Source organism: Pocillopora verrucosa, chromosome 3, assembly GCF_036669915.1.
Source record: "Pocillopora verrucosa isolate sample1 chromosome 3, ASM3666991v2, whole genome shotgun sequence".
Taxonomy (NCBI): Eukaryota; Metazoa; Cnidaria; class Anthozoa; order Scleractinia; family Pocilloporidae; genus Pocillopora; species Pocillopora verrucosa.
The window spans coordinates 17,347,968-17,364,897 of NC_089314.1; the positions used below are offsets into that span (position 1 = coordinate 17,347,968).

General features: G+C 37.8%; 1 protein-coding gene across 1 annotated transcript; it reads left to right on the top strand.

Moving 5' to 3' along the window:
• Positions 1 to 153: 153 nt before the first annotated feature.
• On the top strand, positions 154 to 16,759 carry LOC136279951 (uncharacterized). The gene is made up of 4 exons (XM_066164477.1): positions 154 to 282; positions 8,127 to 8,765; positions 9,549 to 10,040; positions 10,571 to 16,759. The coding sequence occupies exons 2-4, from the start codon at positions 8,180 to 8,182 to the stop codon at positions 14,617 to 14,619; spliced, it is 5,127 nt and encodes a 1,708-aa protein (XP_066020574.1). The 5' UTR covers positions 154 to 282; positions 8,127 to 8,179; the 3' UTR covers positions 14,620 to 16,759.
• The last annotated feature ends 171 nt before the right edge of the window (positions 16,760 to 16,930 follow it).

Here is a 16,930-nt window from a genome sequence, read left to right on the forward strand (position 1 = left end):
GCCTGGAGTCCTTTCAGGTCTCGATAGGTAAATAGGCCCTACTTTGACCGCTTGTATGCGTTAATTTGATACTAATTAAAATCCGCATGTAAGCGGTTAATTATAAGCGAATCGGGTGTGGTTAGGCCCCAGAGAATGAAAAGGCCTGGGACGAGACAACCAGGAAGTGGGGAAAAACACGAATCACTTTCACTTTCTCGCACGTGGTATGATTCACGGTATTAGATCCTCTTTTGAAGATTATGACTGAAGATGAGCTTCAAACATGATGCAGCTTTGAAGGTAAGGAAACGAAACGATGTTTTTGTGAAAACAACTGAAACCGAGCAGCGCGTGTGTGCTGGGTATCCGTCTTTTATTGATGACTAATGAGGGGTTGTTTCTGATGTTCTCTACCACAGAACTCTAGGGAATTTTTAAATATTTAGCAAAATTAACTGCAGTTTAAGGATCAAATATAATCCATTTCGCTTCTGTCGGAATCGAACATATTTTACATTGCACTCTCCGTACGTGGTGGTGTAAAACAATCATGAAGTCTTAAGCTTTAAGGATAACATTTCTAATTCATCAGAAGGTAGATATTTGCAAAGTCCTTTGTGTGGAAGATCCATATCTTTGCTTGAACCTCTTGAAGCTGTACCTTCTGCTTTGAATACATGATGTAAATATGATTACATAGTTGTTTTATTGAACTGTGGAGGCTTTTTGTGATCAATTGGAGTCAGCTGTGCTTATTTATTTCGTTGGCGTACTTGCTACTGCATGTGCCTTCATAGATTAATTTATCGATGGATAACTTCATTTATGTTCGTTAAACATTCCGTCAGCATAATTTGAAAGAAGAAACATTCAATACTGCCTACCTGAACTAGCTAACTAGTACATTAAGATAAAACCTGCCTTGGCTCAAAGTTATTTTCCAAGGATGCTGTGTCTCATTCGAAGTTGTAATGACGTAGTGCACTGGGCTGAAAAAATTTGTTTGACTCCATCGAGAGTTTCGACAGAATTTGTCACTGCCAAATTTCAAGGTTGTCAATCCTGGATGCACTGAAAAACTGAAAAATATTTGTTGACCACATAGTGTTAATTACATGGATGTACCAATTGATCCTGGAGTCTACTTGGATATGAAGATTCAGCTGAATGCAAAATTGTGAGTTATGATTGTTGTATTCTTAGCGTCCCGAGTACTGATCATCATTCATGCAGCATCCAGTGGTATGAATCCTCTATTTGACTACTTCCGTTTGACTACTATGTAAAATGCAAATATTTTGGCTGCCTTCTTCATCAATGACTTACATTTAGAAAGTGAGATTGAATTTTCTTGATTAATGTTTTCCTTTAAATCATAATTTGAAAAATCTGTCAGATTTCACACTAGACACAAATTTGTCCTGCCTCAAGGTGGAATGATATAGCACCTTTGAAGATTGGTAAGGCTTGGCAAAATATGGTAAGGAAAAAAATCACCATGCGCACCTGTCTCACAGAACTGATGACAAATTTTTGGCAAAATGAACCAAAATTTGACCAGTACACCTGGGCCTTAAAGGAAACTGCAGAACACAGATCATGGAATTTACAGTTCCACACCCGAGCTCTATTGTATTTGAAGCATCTTTTAAAATAACTGGTGTGAGGCTGTGAAGGAACAAATCTGTTTTTGAAATTCCTAAATCAGTAGGAAGTAAGGTCATCTCAAATAAAAATCGAGACCATAGATCAAGGCTGTGCTCAGTGCAATCGATAGCCTGTGTGGTCTGTACATTTAGGTTAAATATTAAGTTATGTCATGGGTCTTGTTTCGCTTTGGTGGTTTCTCTTCCGGTTTATTAATATAGTACATGGCCCAGGTTTCTTGTCCATTGAACGACGCGATTAAGCGAGCAACTGATAGTAACTAACATTTTATAATTTTACTTGCTAATTTGATGACATTTGCAGAACTAAAAAATATTCAGCAGGACAACGACAAGAATTGTTCATGCTCAAAGTTGTCGCGTGTGTTATGTAATAATATTGTTTCACATGATTTAACATAAAAAATTATTTTTTCCTTGCCCGTGAGAAACTGCACGATTTTTGCACAAGCATGTGTTGAAGATCTAATTTTTCTATTGAAGTGGTTGATGCTTATATTTAATTTTTGCGTTTCAACAGTTTCAATAGTGGAGCGTGCGATTAATAAAATGAAACTGTCCTTTATGCAAATTTGTGTTTATTTAATTAGCTTTATCTGTGGCATGCAAGATGTTTATCAGCACCATATTTGGCGACTTGCTTGCAATTGTAATCATTCAATCAAAATTAATTAATTAATTAATTAATCAATTCGCGCAACCATTCTGGAAGGCCGGGTGACCTATCTGTCATGGTTAGGCGCCCAAAGGGCGCCCTGAAAATTTTCCTAGAGCACAGCCTTGTAGATATTTGGAGTCATTCAGTATATAGTCTTTGCTGTGATCAGTTGTTGTGGGCTTTTAACCCTTTGACTCCCAAGATCTCTGTAGCAATTCTCATTACATTGTCTGCTATTCAATTTTTATGATGTTAATTTGGAAAATTCATTATTGGATCGACTGATAATCCCCTTATTGAAATTTTTCTTTATTCTCATCACTTTTCTGCTTGATATTGTATTGATATTGTAAGGAGAAATTCTGTCTTGGTCACTCATATGGCAGTTAAAAGGTTAAGTCACAACCATATGCAAGCCTTGTAGAGGCTCGTACATTGTTCTGTTATTTATCAAGTTTTTTTTTTTGTTTACTCAGTGAGTAATTTGGATAATCAAGCATGCTAATTCATAAATACTACATTTACTCATGTATAAGTCAACCTTTTATGACCAAAAAATCAGCCCAACAAATCACCCTCATGAAGTCCATTTGGTAAACCGAGTTTGTAAAACCAGTTCACATTGTGTTTGAGTTTTGTCACTTTTCAGCGCATTCTTTGCCTACAAAAAAAGTTTGAAATAATAAATTTTGAGAGGCTTAACACAAAGCTACTAGAGCTCATTTCGATTGCGTCTTTGGACTGTAGAGCAGACATTTTTATTATGTCTACATAAGTAAAGGTTGCATCAAGCTGTTGTTATTATTGCTTGGTAAGGGGTAAGTAAAGCTTTGTTGCTGACTACAAGCCTGCAGGCTGAGTAATAGTGCAGTTAGTGTTTTAGAAGCAGCTAGTAACCAGTGATACATTTTTCTCAAACATACAACTGCAACTTTGGGAAAGAACATGATACACCCCTAGGGATTAGCCAGGAGCAAAGTATCCTCTATGATTTTCCTTCCTTTAAAAGACCGTGTAACAATGTAACAACACTTAACTACTTCCCTATGCTAGGAAATGTTTGGTGCTTGACTGATCATTAGGCAGGGGCATTCAGGGCATACCTGTTTGCCAAACTAGTAAATGTTCAAGAAATTCACACCAGCTCTTGGCTTCTCTATTAGATTAAGTACGATCATTGGTCTCTATGATACATGCCAAGCATTTACTACAATCTTCTAATTTACTGGGAATGTACTCAAAAAAAATTGATGGCTAGGTTTACCTGTATATATTAGGTAATCAGTGGAAATGATAAGCTATCAGAGGACAACCTTTTAAATTTTGCAGAAGAATTTCTAAAAGCCTCGACCTTTTCAGACAATGATACAATGACTATATAGACAAAGCAACCATGGGACAACACAAAAACAAAACCTGCATGAGATGAGACACCTTTTAGTTACTCGGAAAAAAATAAAATCTCTTTATACCCAACAAAAAACTTCAAACTTCAACTCATATTGATGTATCACTCACTGTTAAAAATTTCACTGAACAAAAAGAATTTAAAGAAAGCCAAGTGTATCCTGAAGCCATAGAACATGGTATGAAGGAATTAGAAAACACAAAATTTTATTATTCAAAACTCAATGAAAAAAAGAACTGTTCATTTTATCTTGAAGAGCCAGGTCTCCTAATTAGTAGCAGTTATTCTTGGATAGGAGCTAGTCTAGATGGTATTAGAAAGTGTCAGTGTTGTGAGCCTACAGTAGTAGAGATAAAATGTCCATTTAAAGGGAAGGACCTTTAACCTAAAATTGTTTTCCTGCTACCAACTGTTGGAGGAAAAAAAGATGAAAATGGGAATGTTTTTCTGGACAAAAATCATCTACAAATTATTTCCAAGATCAGACTGGCATGGCAGTTGCAGGTTTAAAAACTTACCATTTTGTTACCTATACAAGTAAAGGGATATTTATTGTTACAATTACTTTTAATGATAAGTTTTGGGCAACTGTTGTAGCAGCAGTTTACAAGTTTTACTGTCAGCAAATAGTTCTTTCTTTCCTTATGAAGCCTTACCTAGTGAAAATTTTCACACAAAACAGTTATCCCAAAGACAAGAAGATCAACAAATTCAAGAAATAAAAGTTCTTGTTTCTACAGTGTGCTCATTACTTTATGCTTCTTGGACATAAATTAGTTAATGCTGCACAAACAAAAATAATTCTATCCAACATTGGTTTCAACAAAAGTGGAATAACTCCTGAAAGAATTCTAAATTGCTTCAATTTCAAAATGTTTCTTTCAACACGAGTTCTTAGTGATGCCACACAACAGGTATATGTTGTCCCTTTAGCTGATAAGCATGCTCCTCGACAGTAGGCTGGCAAGACAAGGTGGCTTTCTTAAATGTTAAGAGATCCTGAATCACAAAACCCTTGTCAGCCATGACTGCATCCCCCTCAGACCTCTAGGGAATTTTTCAATATTCAGCCAAATTAACCGTGGTTTAAGGATCAAATGTAATGCATTTCGCCTTTAGCCATCTTGCGGAATTGAACATGTTTTACATTGCATTCTGCACACGGGATGGTGTGAAGCAATCATGAAGTCTTAAGCTTAAAGGGCAATATTTCTAATTCATCAGAAGGCAGATATTTGCAAAGTCCTTTGTGTGGAAGATCCATATCTTTGCTTGAACTTCTTGAAGCTGTACCTTCTGCTTTGAATACATGATGTAAATATTATTGCAAAGTTGTTTTATTGAACTGTGGAGGTTTGTTGTGCTCTATTGGAGTCAGCTGTGCCTATTTATTTCGTTGGCATACTTGATACAGTGTGTGCCTTGATAGATTAATTTATTGATGGATAACTTCATTTATGTTCGTTAAAAATTCTGCCAGCATAATTTCAAAGAAGAAACATTTAATACTGGCTAGCTGAACTAGTTAACTAGTATGTTAAGATAAAACCTGCCTTGGCTCAAAGTTATTTTCCAAGGATACTGTGTCTCATTTAAATTTGTAATAACATAGTGCACTGGGCTGACAAAATTTGTTTGGCTCCACCAAGAGTTTTGACAGGATTTGTCTCTGCCAAATTATAAGGTTGTCAATCCTGGGTGCACTGAAAAACTGAAAAATATTTGTTGACCACAAAGTGTCCATTACATGGATGTACAAAGTGATCCTGGAGTCTACTTGGATATGGAGATTCAGCTTGAATGCAAAATTGGGAGCTTTAATGATTGTTGTATTCTTAGCGTCCTGAGTACTGATCATCATTCATGCAGCATCCAGTGGTATGAATCTTCTGTTTGACTACTTCCATTTGACTACTTTGTGAAATGCAAATATTTTGGTGGTCTTCTTCTTCAATGACTTACATTTAGAAAGTGAGATTGAATTTTCTTGATTAATGTTTTCCTTTAAATCATAATTTGAAAAATCTGTCAGAATTCACACCTGACACAAATTTGTCCTGCCCCAAGGTGGAATAAGGGCACCTTTGAAGATTGGTAAGGCTTGGCAAAATATGGTAAGGAAAATTACTTTGGCCACCTGTCTCACAGAACTGATTACAGATTTTTTGCAAAATGAACCAAAATTTGACCCATACACCTGGGCCTCATAGGAAACTGCAGAACATGGATCATGAGATTTACAGTTCACACCTGAGCTCTATTGTATTTGAAGCATCTTTTAAAGTAACTGGTGTGAGGCTGTGAAGGAACAAATCTGTTTTTGAAATTCCTAAATCAGTAGGAAGTAAGGTCATTTTCAAATAAAAATTAAGATCATAGATATTTGGAGTCATTCAGTATATAGTCTTTGCTGTGATCAGTTGTTGCAGACTTTTAACCCTTTGACTTCCAAGATCTCTTTAATAATTCTTGTTACTGTCTGCTATTCAATTTTTATGATGTTAATTAGGCTGATCATTAGGCAGGGGCATTTCAGGGGATACCTATTGGCTAAACCAGTAAATGTTTGAGAAATTCATACCAGCTCTAGGCTTCTCTATTAGATCAAGTATGATCATTGGTCTCTATGATACATGCCAAGCATTTACAACAATCTTCTAATTTACTGGGCATTTGCTAAAAAATGATCAATGGCTAGGTTAACCTTTATAGGTAATCAGTGGGAATGATGTAGGTTGCCAGGTATTATAACAATAGTTTCAAATTGATTGCTAAGCTTATGAAGGTGACCCATGGAGATGCACTCAGAACTTCAATTTTCTTTAAATGTGCTACATACCACAGCTGTTAATTACATAAAGTATCACATTTACATTACATTTAAAGTATCACTCCTACTCAAAGTGCCTGATGTTTTCAAATTTGAATCTCAATAATCTGGACCTTGATAATTCGGACTTTGATTATCTGAATTTTTCAATTGTGGGGACTCCCTTCTCTGGTCTCATTTTTTCATTAGTATCACTTAGTCACATTATAGATTCATAACAACTTTTTCCCAGCAAACAAAGAAGATGTATTCAATCAATGTTGACACTATTCCATTAATGCAGCTTCATAGTATATGATTTGTGACATGCATACCTTGTCAGTAGTGGCTTGAAACAAACTGATTTACGTCAGCATTTTACCTCATAAAATGTTGTCATTGTAAAACATTTTTGTTTATACTTTGGCAAATTTTGACAATTATGCAAAATGATATGAGAATATACTTTGATTCTTGTAAAATATTGACTAAACAATAATGTATACAGTTTTCTTTATGGCTCATTTAAAGTAATATTTTCAATTATCCAGACTCTCGAATTTTCTGGGCTACTTATCCCAGTCCTCACAAGGCTGGATATTGGAGGTTCAACTTTAGGTGTCTTCTATTCATTATACCTTAATGTATAGGTCTTTTTAAATTTTTGCGTTCTTTGGCTCAGTTTGGATTCCTTGCTATCATTTATTATATTTGATCAGATTGAGATGTAACTTTTCAGAGAAAATGATGACCCACTCTATCATTTTCCATACTGCATGACACATATATGTATGGTTCCTATCCATTTGACCTAGGAGAAGTGCTGATTCAGCATGAGTTTTTTTCGGTTCCAGTATCAATGGACTTGCTTTGGTGTGTGTGCTTTTTCTTTCTATTCTTTTGCAGAAGGACCTAGAAGGGTCCTATGCACAGTACAACTCCAGCCTAGGATGATACTGTAGGGAACTTGGCTTCCTTTGCTGTGTTTGATAACCAATCCCTTTGTCACATGTACATTGAGTCTGCAGTGGTTGCCTTTTGTCCTTTCTCAAAGGTTTTTCTCCCTGTAATCAGTCATTTCTCTCTTCCACAACAGCATTGCTTCAATTGAGAATGTTCAAAGTGAAGAACTGCTATACAGATGTGTGTGGCTCCTTTTTTTTTTTTTAATTTAATGGCTTTCATTTAGTGACACAGGGTCTTAACTACATTCAGAAGTGAAGAAGTTCAATCCATTGCCATAATGATAGCTTGAGTTGTGAGCCAGGCTAGGGTAGCTCAAAATCCTTTCTTCAAAAATGAATCGTGCCTGTAAGGTAATTTATTTTGCAATCAAACTTAATTTTGTGATATTTTATGTACTAGAGTTAATTAGGACAAGGAATTTAAGGATGAGCAAAGTGGACAATGGACCATGAACCCCTACAGAATTTTATAGGTTGTTGCCCGGAATCAGAACGTAAAATTAATTAATAAATAATTACTTATAAATAATAAATTGATAAATTAATCAATCTTTTGACTACTAAATGATTCGTTCGATTATATGATCATTAAAGTGAATGAATAATTCAATCGAGGATTTTCCTTTTTTCCTTTCAGAGCTCGGTTTATCTGCCTTAAGCTGTTGACAGCCTTATCTTTGGAATTCTATCATGAACGTTTCTGACAACCAGAAAAGATGGATAGTCTTCGGGATTGCTCTAAACAAGGTTCTGATCACAGAAATACGAGCGTTTGTTGAACAAGAGATTCGGAAGGAGTATGGAAATCTTCAAACCAGCTGTAGTATCCATACTCAGAGCTACCGAGGGCGACTCAAAAAATACACAATGGCTTTAAAGTATGAGAACATCAATGGAAACGACACATTACCCAGGAAACCAGGTGGAAAGTATGACTATCCCATGTTTGACTACCGGGTGACATCATACATTGACTTTGCTAAGCTGTATGTGGAGAATCACATGGCCAAGTTCAACGCGTTCAACGAGCACTGTGATGCATCGGCCGTGCTCACGCTAATTGGTAAAGTTCCTGTGTTTCCTGCTGTTGTCCAGACTGTAGCTGGTAATGTAAGAAAGGCCAGGAATGCCTGGGCGCACTGTGCGTTCAATGAGTGGAACCTATCAGATTTTCAGCAGAGCTTTGCTGACATGGAGCAGCTGGTGAAATCCCTGGGCTTGCCAAGTGCCAATGGGACTGCTGTCTTAAGAGAACTGAATGATTGGAAAAACAAAGGTAACTTGTATTACTCTTTTAAGTATCCTTTGATTTAATCAATTGCCTTACAGTTGACCACATTACTAATCATTTGTGGAAATGTTTACTACTGGTTGCGATCCAACAGGAGAAAATAACAAACAAGAATAAAGAAATTTACACGGATTGCAATAATTTAATAGGTTTATTTAATTTAATCAGCGAAAATCTTCACATTGTATTTTCTTCAATCGCTCTAATCACTTCCTGAGTAACATTGACAAAACGGAAGGCAGCTCTTTTGAATTGTAGTGCCCCTGCCATAATCACCTTGCGCGAAGTGATTATGCAAGGTATGACGCAATCCTCGACCAATCAGAGCGCGCGCATCTCTATAATTACGGGAACAATTACACTAATACCCTTTAAAGAATCCTTTGATCTAACACATTGCCTTACGATTGACCAGGTGGAAATGTTTACTGCTGATTGCTTCCCTTCTCCCTTGAGAAACAAAGCAGACACATTTAGAGAGCTGTCTTTTATAAGGCATACTACGGGTTAAAGCAGTTATGTGGTGATATTTTGAGCTGCTTCTTTGGCCAGGTAGCCAAACATTTTCGGCAATTCAAAGGAAAATTTAAAATTAATTGGTTTCAAGGGTCGGAAAAGTATCTCACATGTGAGAAAATCAAACAAGAAGAGTTTACTATGAGGTTATTTACATGTATTGCAAGTAACTTGAATGTAAAACTTAAGTTGTATCTCACTGGAAGCATCAGCCTTGACCTATCTCATTTCCATATGGTTCTTTTCACACAGGAGCCATGCTGTGCATGAACGCTACTGTCGACCCTGATCTGGTAAAGACCGTTGAACAACATCTCATTTCTCTCAAGAACGATGTTGATAAGCAAGCATTTGAAAAAGAAGAAGAAAGACAGCAATTGCAGACTGCACTGCTGTTTATTATTACAGCTGTAGAGGAAGTGAAAAGTAGAGTTTCCAAAGTAGAGGAAGATCAGCGCTCCTTGACTGCTGCGGTGAAGATCACACAAACCCAGATAGGAGAACTTGAATCGCAACAGGAAGATGTGAATGCGCAAGTCTTTCGGCTTGGAGAAACTCTGGACACAAGAGTTTCGGTAGTGGAGCAAGAACAACTTACCATCAAGGAGAACCAGAATGCACTTTGTGAAAGATTTGACTCTACACAATACCAGATAAGTAAACTGCAGTCAGATCAAGAAGAAATGGAACGTCACATCACTTATTTGGGAGATCAGAGCTCAAGAAAAACTCAAATTAGCTATGGTAATGTAAGCTTTTCATTTTATCTAGCCTTAGTTGAAAACACCTACTCGCTAAATGTTTTAAAATTCATAACTAGAGCAAATTTACTTTTGTAACTGATTTTTCCGTTGAGACCTCCCTTAAATGTATTCATACTTTTTCTGCTTCGCATGAGAACCACAAGGTGTGCTTATGAGTTACGTTTTCTATTCTTAAGATTCTTTCAAATATTCCATTGTGGTACTTTGCAACTTTAAAGCATCTCGATGTGGTAGGGATTGTCGAAACTAACAAAATGAGACTGAGTTCTGGAGAGTTGAGTGGTACAGGTTTTGTTCCTGATGGTACTCTACAACTGCACAAATTCTTGCGTAGGTGACTCTCAAGATCGATGAGCCACGCAAGTCCAAGAATAAAACCGATCAGTTAACTTGTAGCATAAGAACCTTCCAAACGAAAGACCTCTTCGTTATTTATGTGTACATAGGTAGTCGGTCAATGTAATTTGGGTGAACTTAAGCCTGAACATGTCTTCCGTTTCGATGTTTCAGAGATTGCCAGTTGCGAAGCAGACATCAAATTTTTTGCTGTGCGTCATCATACAGATACTAGAAAATGGTTTTTGAACGATTTCCACAGATGGTTTGGGAATCCTGGAGAGTCCAGAGCGTATGTACTTCTTGGCGATGCGGGAGTCGGCAAGAGTGTGATGGCGGGTGTTCTGGCACAGAAATCAAGAACGACTGGAAACTTAGCAGCTGCCTACTTCTGCCGCCATAATGATGGCACAAGAAACAATCCCAGGTATCTTCTAGGCACCATCGCTTGTGAACTTTGCAAATGTAATGATCAGTACAGTGACTTTGTGGGAGGGGAGGGTGGCATTAGAAATTTTTTAGGCAATTCTGAAATGGGTATTCAGGAATTGTTTACAAAACTGTTACAAGAGCCATTGGCCAAATGCAGTGACTTTTGCCAGAGAAAGTTGATCGTTATTGACGCTCTTGATGAGACAAAATATGAGTCCAGGGAAGATTTTCTCGATCTCATAATGCACCGTTTTCCCATGCTTCCACAATGGCTTGTTTTCTTTATTACCAGTCGTCCTGAGGACACTGTGCAATTAAGATTAAAGAAGTACAATCCCTGTATTAAAATCTGTGCGGGGAACAGCGAAGACCTTAAGTTTTATCAACAGCACGAACTGGACATCAGACTATACTTAGAGAAAAGCGTCGATTTCTCCTGTTTACCCTATTCAGCGGAAGACGTAGCAAAAAAGTGCAACGGATTGTTTTTGTTCGCTTTCTACATTGAAAGAATTCTCAAGGATCAACTGTATTCAGGTAAGATAGCTCAGCTCACTGATCTTTTCCCAGATGATATCGGGGAGTTTTTTCTGAAGAATTTCAACAGAATCTTTCACATAGTAGGCAAAGATTTGTACAAGAAGTTGTTCGGTTGTGTCACAGCCGCTCCGTCTCCCCTTCCTGTCTCGTTTATCTTGTACATTTTACAAAGAGAAAATTCGGATCTCGATGAGCAAGAAGTAATTGATGCCTTTTCAACATTTGTGGTTGTGCGAACTTCCGATCAGACTCTCGCCTTTCTACACGGTTTGATCCCTTCGTGGTTGACCGACAAGAAGAAAGCCTCAACGAAACTATTTGTTGATAGGAATAAGGGAGGTAGTTACTTAAGGGATATCATCTCTGAAGTTCTCTCAGCCGCTATTGCGAATCAACAAGGGGAATGTCCTCCTTTCATGGAAAGAGATGTACTCGAGTACTGTGATCAAATCGGCGTCCGTCTTTTGTGTGATTATTGCGACAATGATTCGCTAAAGGTCGTTTTCAGTTACTTGGCAAATTATCAAGTTATTGCGAGGAGATTAAAAAAGAAGGGCATCGAGATATATTCTATTATTGGTGATGTGAAGTGTGCAATGGGTTGTGACGGGTTTACTACCGAAAAGAAGGAAATTCTTGAGGAAATATGCCAATTTCTTGAGAGCAACGTCCACGTTCTCCTGCTAAGTCCGCACCTTCTATATTGCTGCTTGCATGAGGCTTCTAAAACTGTCCAAGAAAACCTTTTTCCAGGCAGTATCGAAGCTACTAAGATAGAGCACTGTTGGTTTCCTTTTGGAACTAATGAAATTCCAAAAGAAATTGTCTGCTTTGCTTTGTCTCCTGATAAGACGCTAATTGCTGGAGCAAGTGAGAAGTCCCTATACTTGTTTGATGCTTGCACGCTCAAGCAAGTGCAAGGCCCTTTTGTAGTCACAGAAGAGGGAGATTCTTTTCATCATTTAAAGTTTTCGCCAGAAGGTGAATTTTTATTTTTTGGAAGGCTTGACAAATGGTTCTCCGTGAAGGAGGGTTGTGTAAAGGACTTTCCCCAGTTTGCAAATAATAACAAAGTTTGCTACAAATGGAGTTCTTTCCTTGAAAAGTCTCCGCATATTGTAGTGCAAGGAGATCCTCCTCCCACTGGAAATCATTCTAACTTCTGCCTGGTAAACATATTTTGTTCCTGGGCCACCTACGAACTTCGACAGATGCATAGTTTATGTGGGGATTTTGTTTCTTTTTTTGACCGTGAGCGACAGGCCTTCCGGGGGAATGAAGTTTTGCATGGTCTTCTTCGTTTCTTTCCATTGTGTTCCACATTACGTGACAAATTTTTAAACATCTTGCGAGATAACGGTGTGTTTGACAGAGTATGGAACATGTCTCTGCTCTGTCAAAACTGTTTTGAATTCGAGCAACGGAATGAGGAAAAAACCCTTGAACTTGTTCGTCAGCGTGTCCTCGACCTTTACCCTCAGATATTCCAGTTTCAAGTTTGGAATTTAGAAAGTGGAAGACCTGTACTGGAGGAAGCGTTTTTGAAGCACTGGGATCATTTCTTCATATACCATGTGAGCGCTGCCGTTAAGTGTGGAGTTGCACGAATGATCAAGGATAGGTCGATTTTTGCCCTTGCTCTAGTCAACTTAATGTGTTGTCTAGTGCCGAGTTTGGATGTAATATGTGTAGGGTCTGACAATTTTCAAAATATTGTCGATTTTTTTTCATCGAGATTTCCTGACAATGGTAAGGCAGTAGTGGAGCTTCTGAATCGTATTTTCGAGAAAGGGACATCTCTAGCGTCAGATCTGACTTTTTACATAGGAAATGATTTTGAAATACATTATTTCCAAAATGTACGACCCATAAGTACCTGGTATCCGCATGAAGTCAAGGCCAAACACTACGCCTTTTTGGACGACAGGAACGCTCTTCTCTATTACACCAGTGCACAATCGCTGCAGATCGTGTATCTTGAAAAAGGCACCAAACTGAGGAGCGTCACCGGACGCAGCCCATTCTTCCACCCATCTAAAAACCAAATTGTATATTTGTTTGTTGAGCTAAATAGCGAAACATTCAATTTCATGAGAGATGTTCCAAAGGATTTGAGGCAGTTCCTTTCGCTTATAACTCTTGAGGGAGTTGTTGATGGTACAGTCATTTCAGCTGCCACTGTTATTTCCCTCTTACCTGAGTTTTTTGAAACAGTTGGTGAAGAGGACATTAGTCCCTCTGTCCTAAAAAAGTGTGTTGTATTTTCTCAAAGTGGTAGTCTAATTGCCTATCATCTGGGACCTAAACTTTACATCTGTAATATTTTTGGCGCTTTCTCTTATTTAGCGTGTGAAGATCAGTATGAATGCTTTCATTGCCATTTAGCATTTTCACCTGACTGCACTTTACTTCTTCATTATACACAGAACAGCAAAGATAATCCATGCTTCCAGGTTTGGAATGTTCAAAGCAAGGCTCTTTTGGTGACGTTCGACTTCCCAGGTGTCGAATCACAGCTTCCAGCTGTAGATTGCTGTTGTCTTTCGTCAGACAACACGAAATTAATTGTATGTGGTGGATTCATTATTGAGATCTGGGAATATGATGCATCAGCTTGTCGCCTGATAACAAGGATAGAAAATCCTGTGTTTATCTCAAAGTATAGCAAGTTCACCCACTGTACAGTTTCGCCAGAAACTAATTTGCTTGCCTGTTGCATTACAGACAGAATTGCCCTTTGCCCAATGAAAACACCTACAGATAAGTCTATTTGGTTACTACCTCCTGCCCACCTAGGGAAAATCGAATTTTGTCAGTTTGTGAAAGGGGGTCGTTACCTGATTTCTTATGGTGTTGATGGTAATGTGTTCCTGTGGGACTTGAACAAGTGTGAAGCTATTGCATTTGCAAAATTGTGTCAAGGAAGGGTAAGTATCGAAAGGCTGTGCGGATCTTGTGAGGCAGACAAATTCTTCTTCTTGACTTCTTCTGGTCGATTAGGTATATTAACCCTCTGCGGACTGGAGCACTCGATACTGCCAAAATTACCAACGTTAGAAGTGCAAAGCGGAGAAATGATGTCGGAGGAAATTTGTGGGCAAAAAAAGGAACTACATGGACTAACAGTTGCGACTCATGCCACTGACGATCTAAATGATGCTGACTTACTAGAAGAGATGAACTTTATGCTCGACAGTGACGGTAACAGTGAAAGCAGTGATGATTGTAATGACATAGAAATACTTGGTTGAGCGAGTATGCATACCCGAGTTTGTACAAGATCTGTTTATTCGATTCTTTTATTTCAAGTATTACAGCTTTCACAGTCCCATACAAAGGCAAGAAAAGAAACTCAAAGGCCGTGTAATTCCCTTTTTGGACAGAAGCTTACATTTTTTTAAGCGTCAACTGTTTGGCATCCGATCACATGTACGAAACAAACAGACACAAACAGGAAAAAGGAAAACGATCAAGACTTAGAGGAATACGAAGAGAGAAAAAAATATTTTCAGAACAATTCGTTTGTCCCAAAATGACACAGTGAACACTTTACTTTCTGCGATCACAATTTAATGTGATCCGCAAAAGTGAGCGAAAGTGAGCGAAAGTTTGCTGCAATTAAAGAAATCGCTGTAAAGAAGCCCGAAAAAATTCAGCAGGCCTCGACGCTGCTCGAAACCATGCCTCCCAGATATTTGTTGAGTGCTACTGCTAACTGAGCTAGGAAGCCACAATTTGGGAGTGAGGCAAATTTAGTAGGTTCTGCGTTCCCGCTGAAGGAATGGGACCACAATGAAACAAAATACAAAGTATTTTTTTTTATCATCCGCAGTGATCACACTCCTGTACGAAAACGAAAGACCTACTCAATTTTGCATCGTAAATTATGAGGCACGTGTTCGAATCTCGTCGAGGCCCAATTTTTTTAAAACTTCTTTTCTGCAATTGCTTAATTACAACTCACCTGCGAGGATCATTTTTTTTTTTTTACTTTCTGTTTTGCACTGAGTATCTTAACATTTCTGCCGCCGACTTTTTCCCCTCATCGACATAAAATTTTATTAGAAATGAAGCCTATGTATGGAAGCAGATTGTGCACTTTCGGGCAGTGCATGCGCATTTCTTCGTCTAAGGGTGAACGCAAAGACGTATAAGGCTGTCCTTTTTAATGTTTTTTGTGATTCTACTCATCATCCCTGGACTTATGTACAGCTGTCTCATCAAACTCTTTTGACCACGAACTGAAAATGAAGATGAGTCTCTTTGATTTTGAGACAATTATTTGATGTTAGTTTTGGGTATTTCGTTAAAATGCACATATCATAGTGTTTCGATATTGTACCTAGGTTACTATTCGTTTACGGTTTTCAGGTTTAAAGGTTTAAGTGATTATCCATATGTTGGTTTACCCAAACATTCGCAAAATGTCTTAAACAAATAGATCGTCTAAACGTCGCCTTTGGAATATTTCAAGAGAAAGAATGTTCCGTCTAGATTTTACCTTCCAGGTAGATGGGTATTTGTTAAGCATTACAGATGCTAAGGTATAGGTTTATGATTATAGGTTTATGAATAAAATGGATGTTCGTCGTAGATATTATTGTAATAATTTTTATTATTTATTTGTTGTTTATTTAACTAAAGTTACCTCTATCTATCTAAACAACCAATTTGAAAAAGCGTCTCAAGCTGTTTTGTTTAGAAAGCAATTCTTACAGAGAATATCTACGTTAGTTTATCAGGGGCGGCGGAAGAAGGGGAGGGGGCTTTTAAAACTGGAAGTAGCTCACATCGGAAAAAATTCCTCACGACTCCTGAGGAGGTCCCTCTCACGGACCCTGCCTTCCCTTTCTCCCCCCCGCAATGAGTTCTCTTTCCGCCTTCCCAGTTAGTTTGATGTAGTTTTCATAGTAGTTTTTAAACAGTGGGATTTTTTTTGAGACTATTTTCTTCAATTTTTTTCCTTGTAGAGAATATTTTAAAAATATTCAGATTCATGCTACTGCTGAAACTCTTTCGAAGGACACTCTCGTGAGCGGCAACTGTCCTTTCTACCTATCTGCACTTTACATAGATGGCTATCTTAAGATATGAACAACTTTACCTTCCCGAGGTTGTTCACTTACCAGAGTTTCAACTTTAGTAGTTTTCACAGCTTTCCGTCTATTATCGTTGAAAAATCATCCTTGAATTGATACGTTATGTTATTGCGTTAAAAGGAAAAAGGTTTTATTGCAGCCTTCCTACGTAAGGGAACAATTTAAGAGCTCTGAAAGAGAACGATTAAACAGTAGAATGTAAATAACCTTATATTTACTCTGTAACTCGTAAATATTAACAGAACTGAGAATTTTATAGTTTGCTATATTTCTTTAGTGCCGATGGTAAGAATAAAATTATTTTAGGAAGTTGCAATTTGTCTGGTTGCTAACTTTTTGTGTCCTATCCCAAATTGATTAGCCGAGTGACTCTTGGAGAAAAGATCAAAGGGCATGTTGGGCTACCTCCTAAATGGCGTCACAGTTACTAAAACTATAAAACCACTTACTCATGCAGTTTGAT

Excerpts from the sequence above, each read along its gene's own strand:
- LOC136279951 (XM_066164477.1), top strand. The coding sequence starts at position 8,180 with ATGAACGTTTCTGACAACCAGAAAAGATGGATAGTCTTCGGGATTGCT. Across the intron at positions 8,766-9,548 it reads GAATGATTGGAAAAACAAAG|GAGCCATGCTGTGCATGAAC; the intron begins GTAACTTGTATT and ends CTTTTCACACAG. Across the intron at positions 10,041-10,570 it reads AAAAACTCAAATTAGCTATG|AGATTGCCAGTTGCGAAGCA; the intron begins GTAATGTAAGCT and ends TCGATGTTTCAG.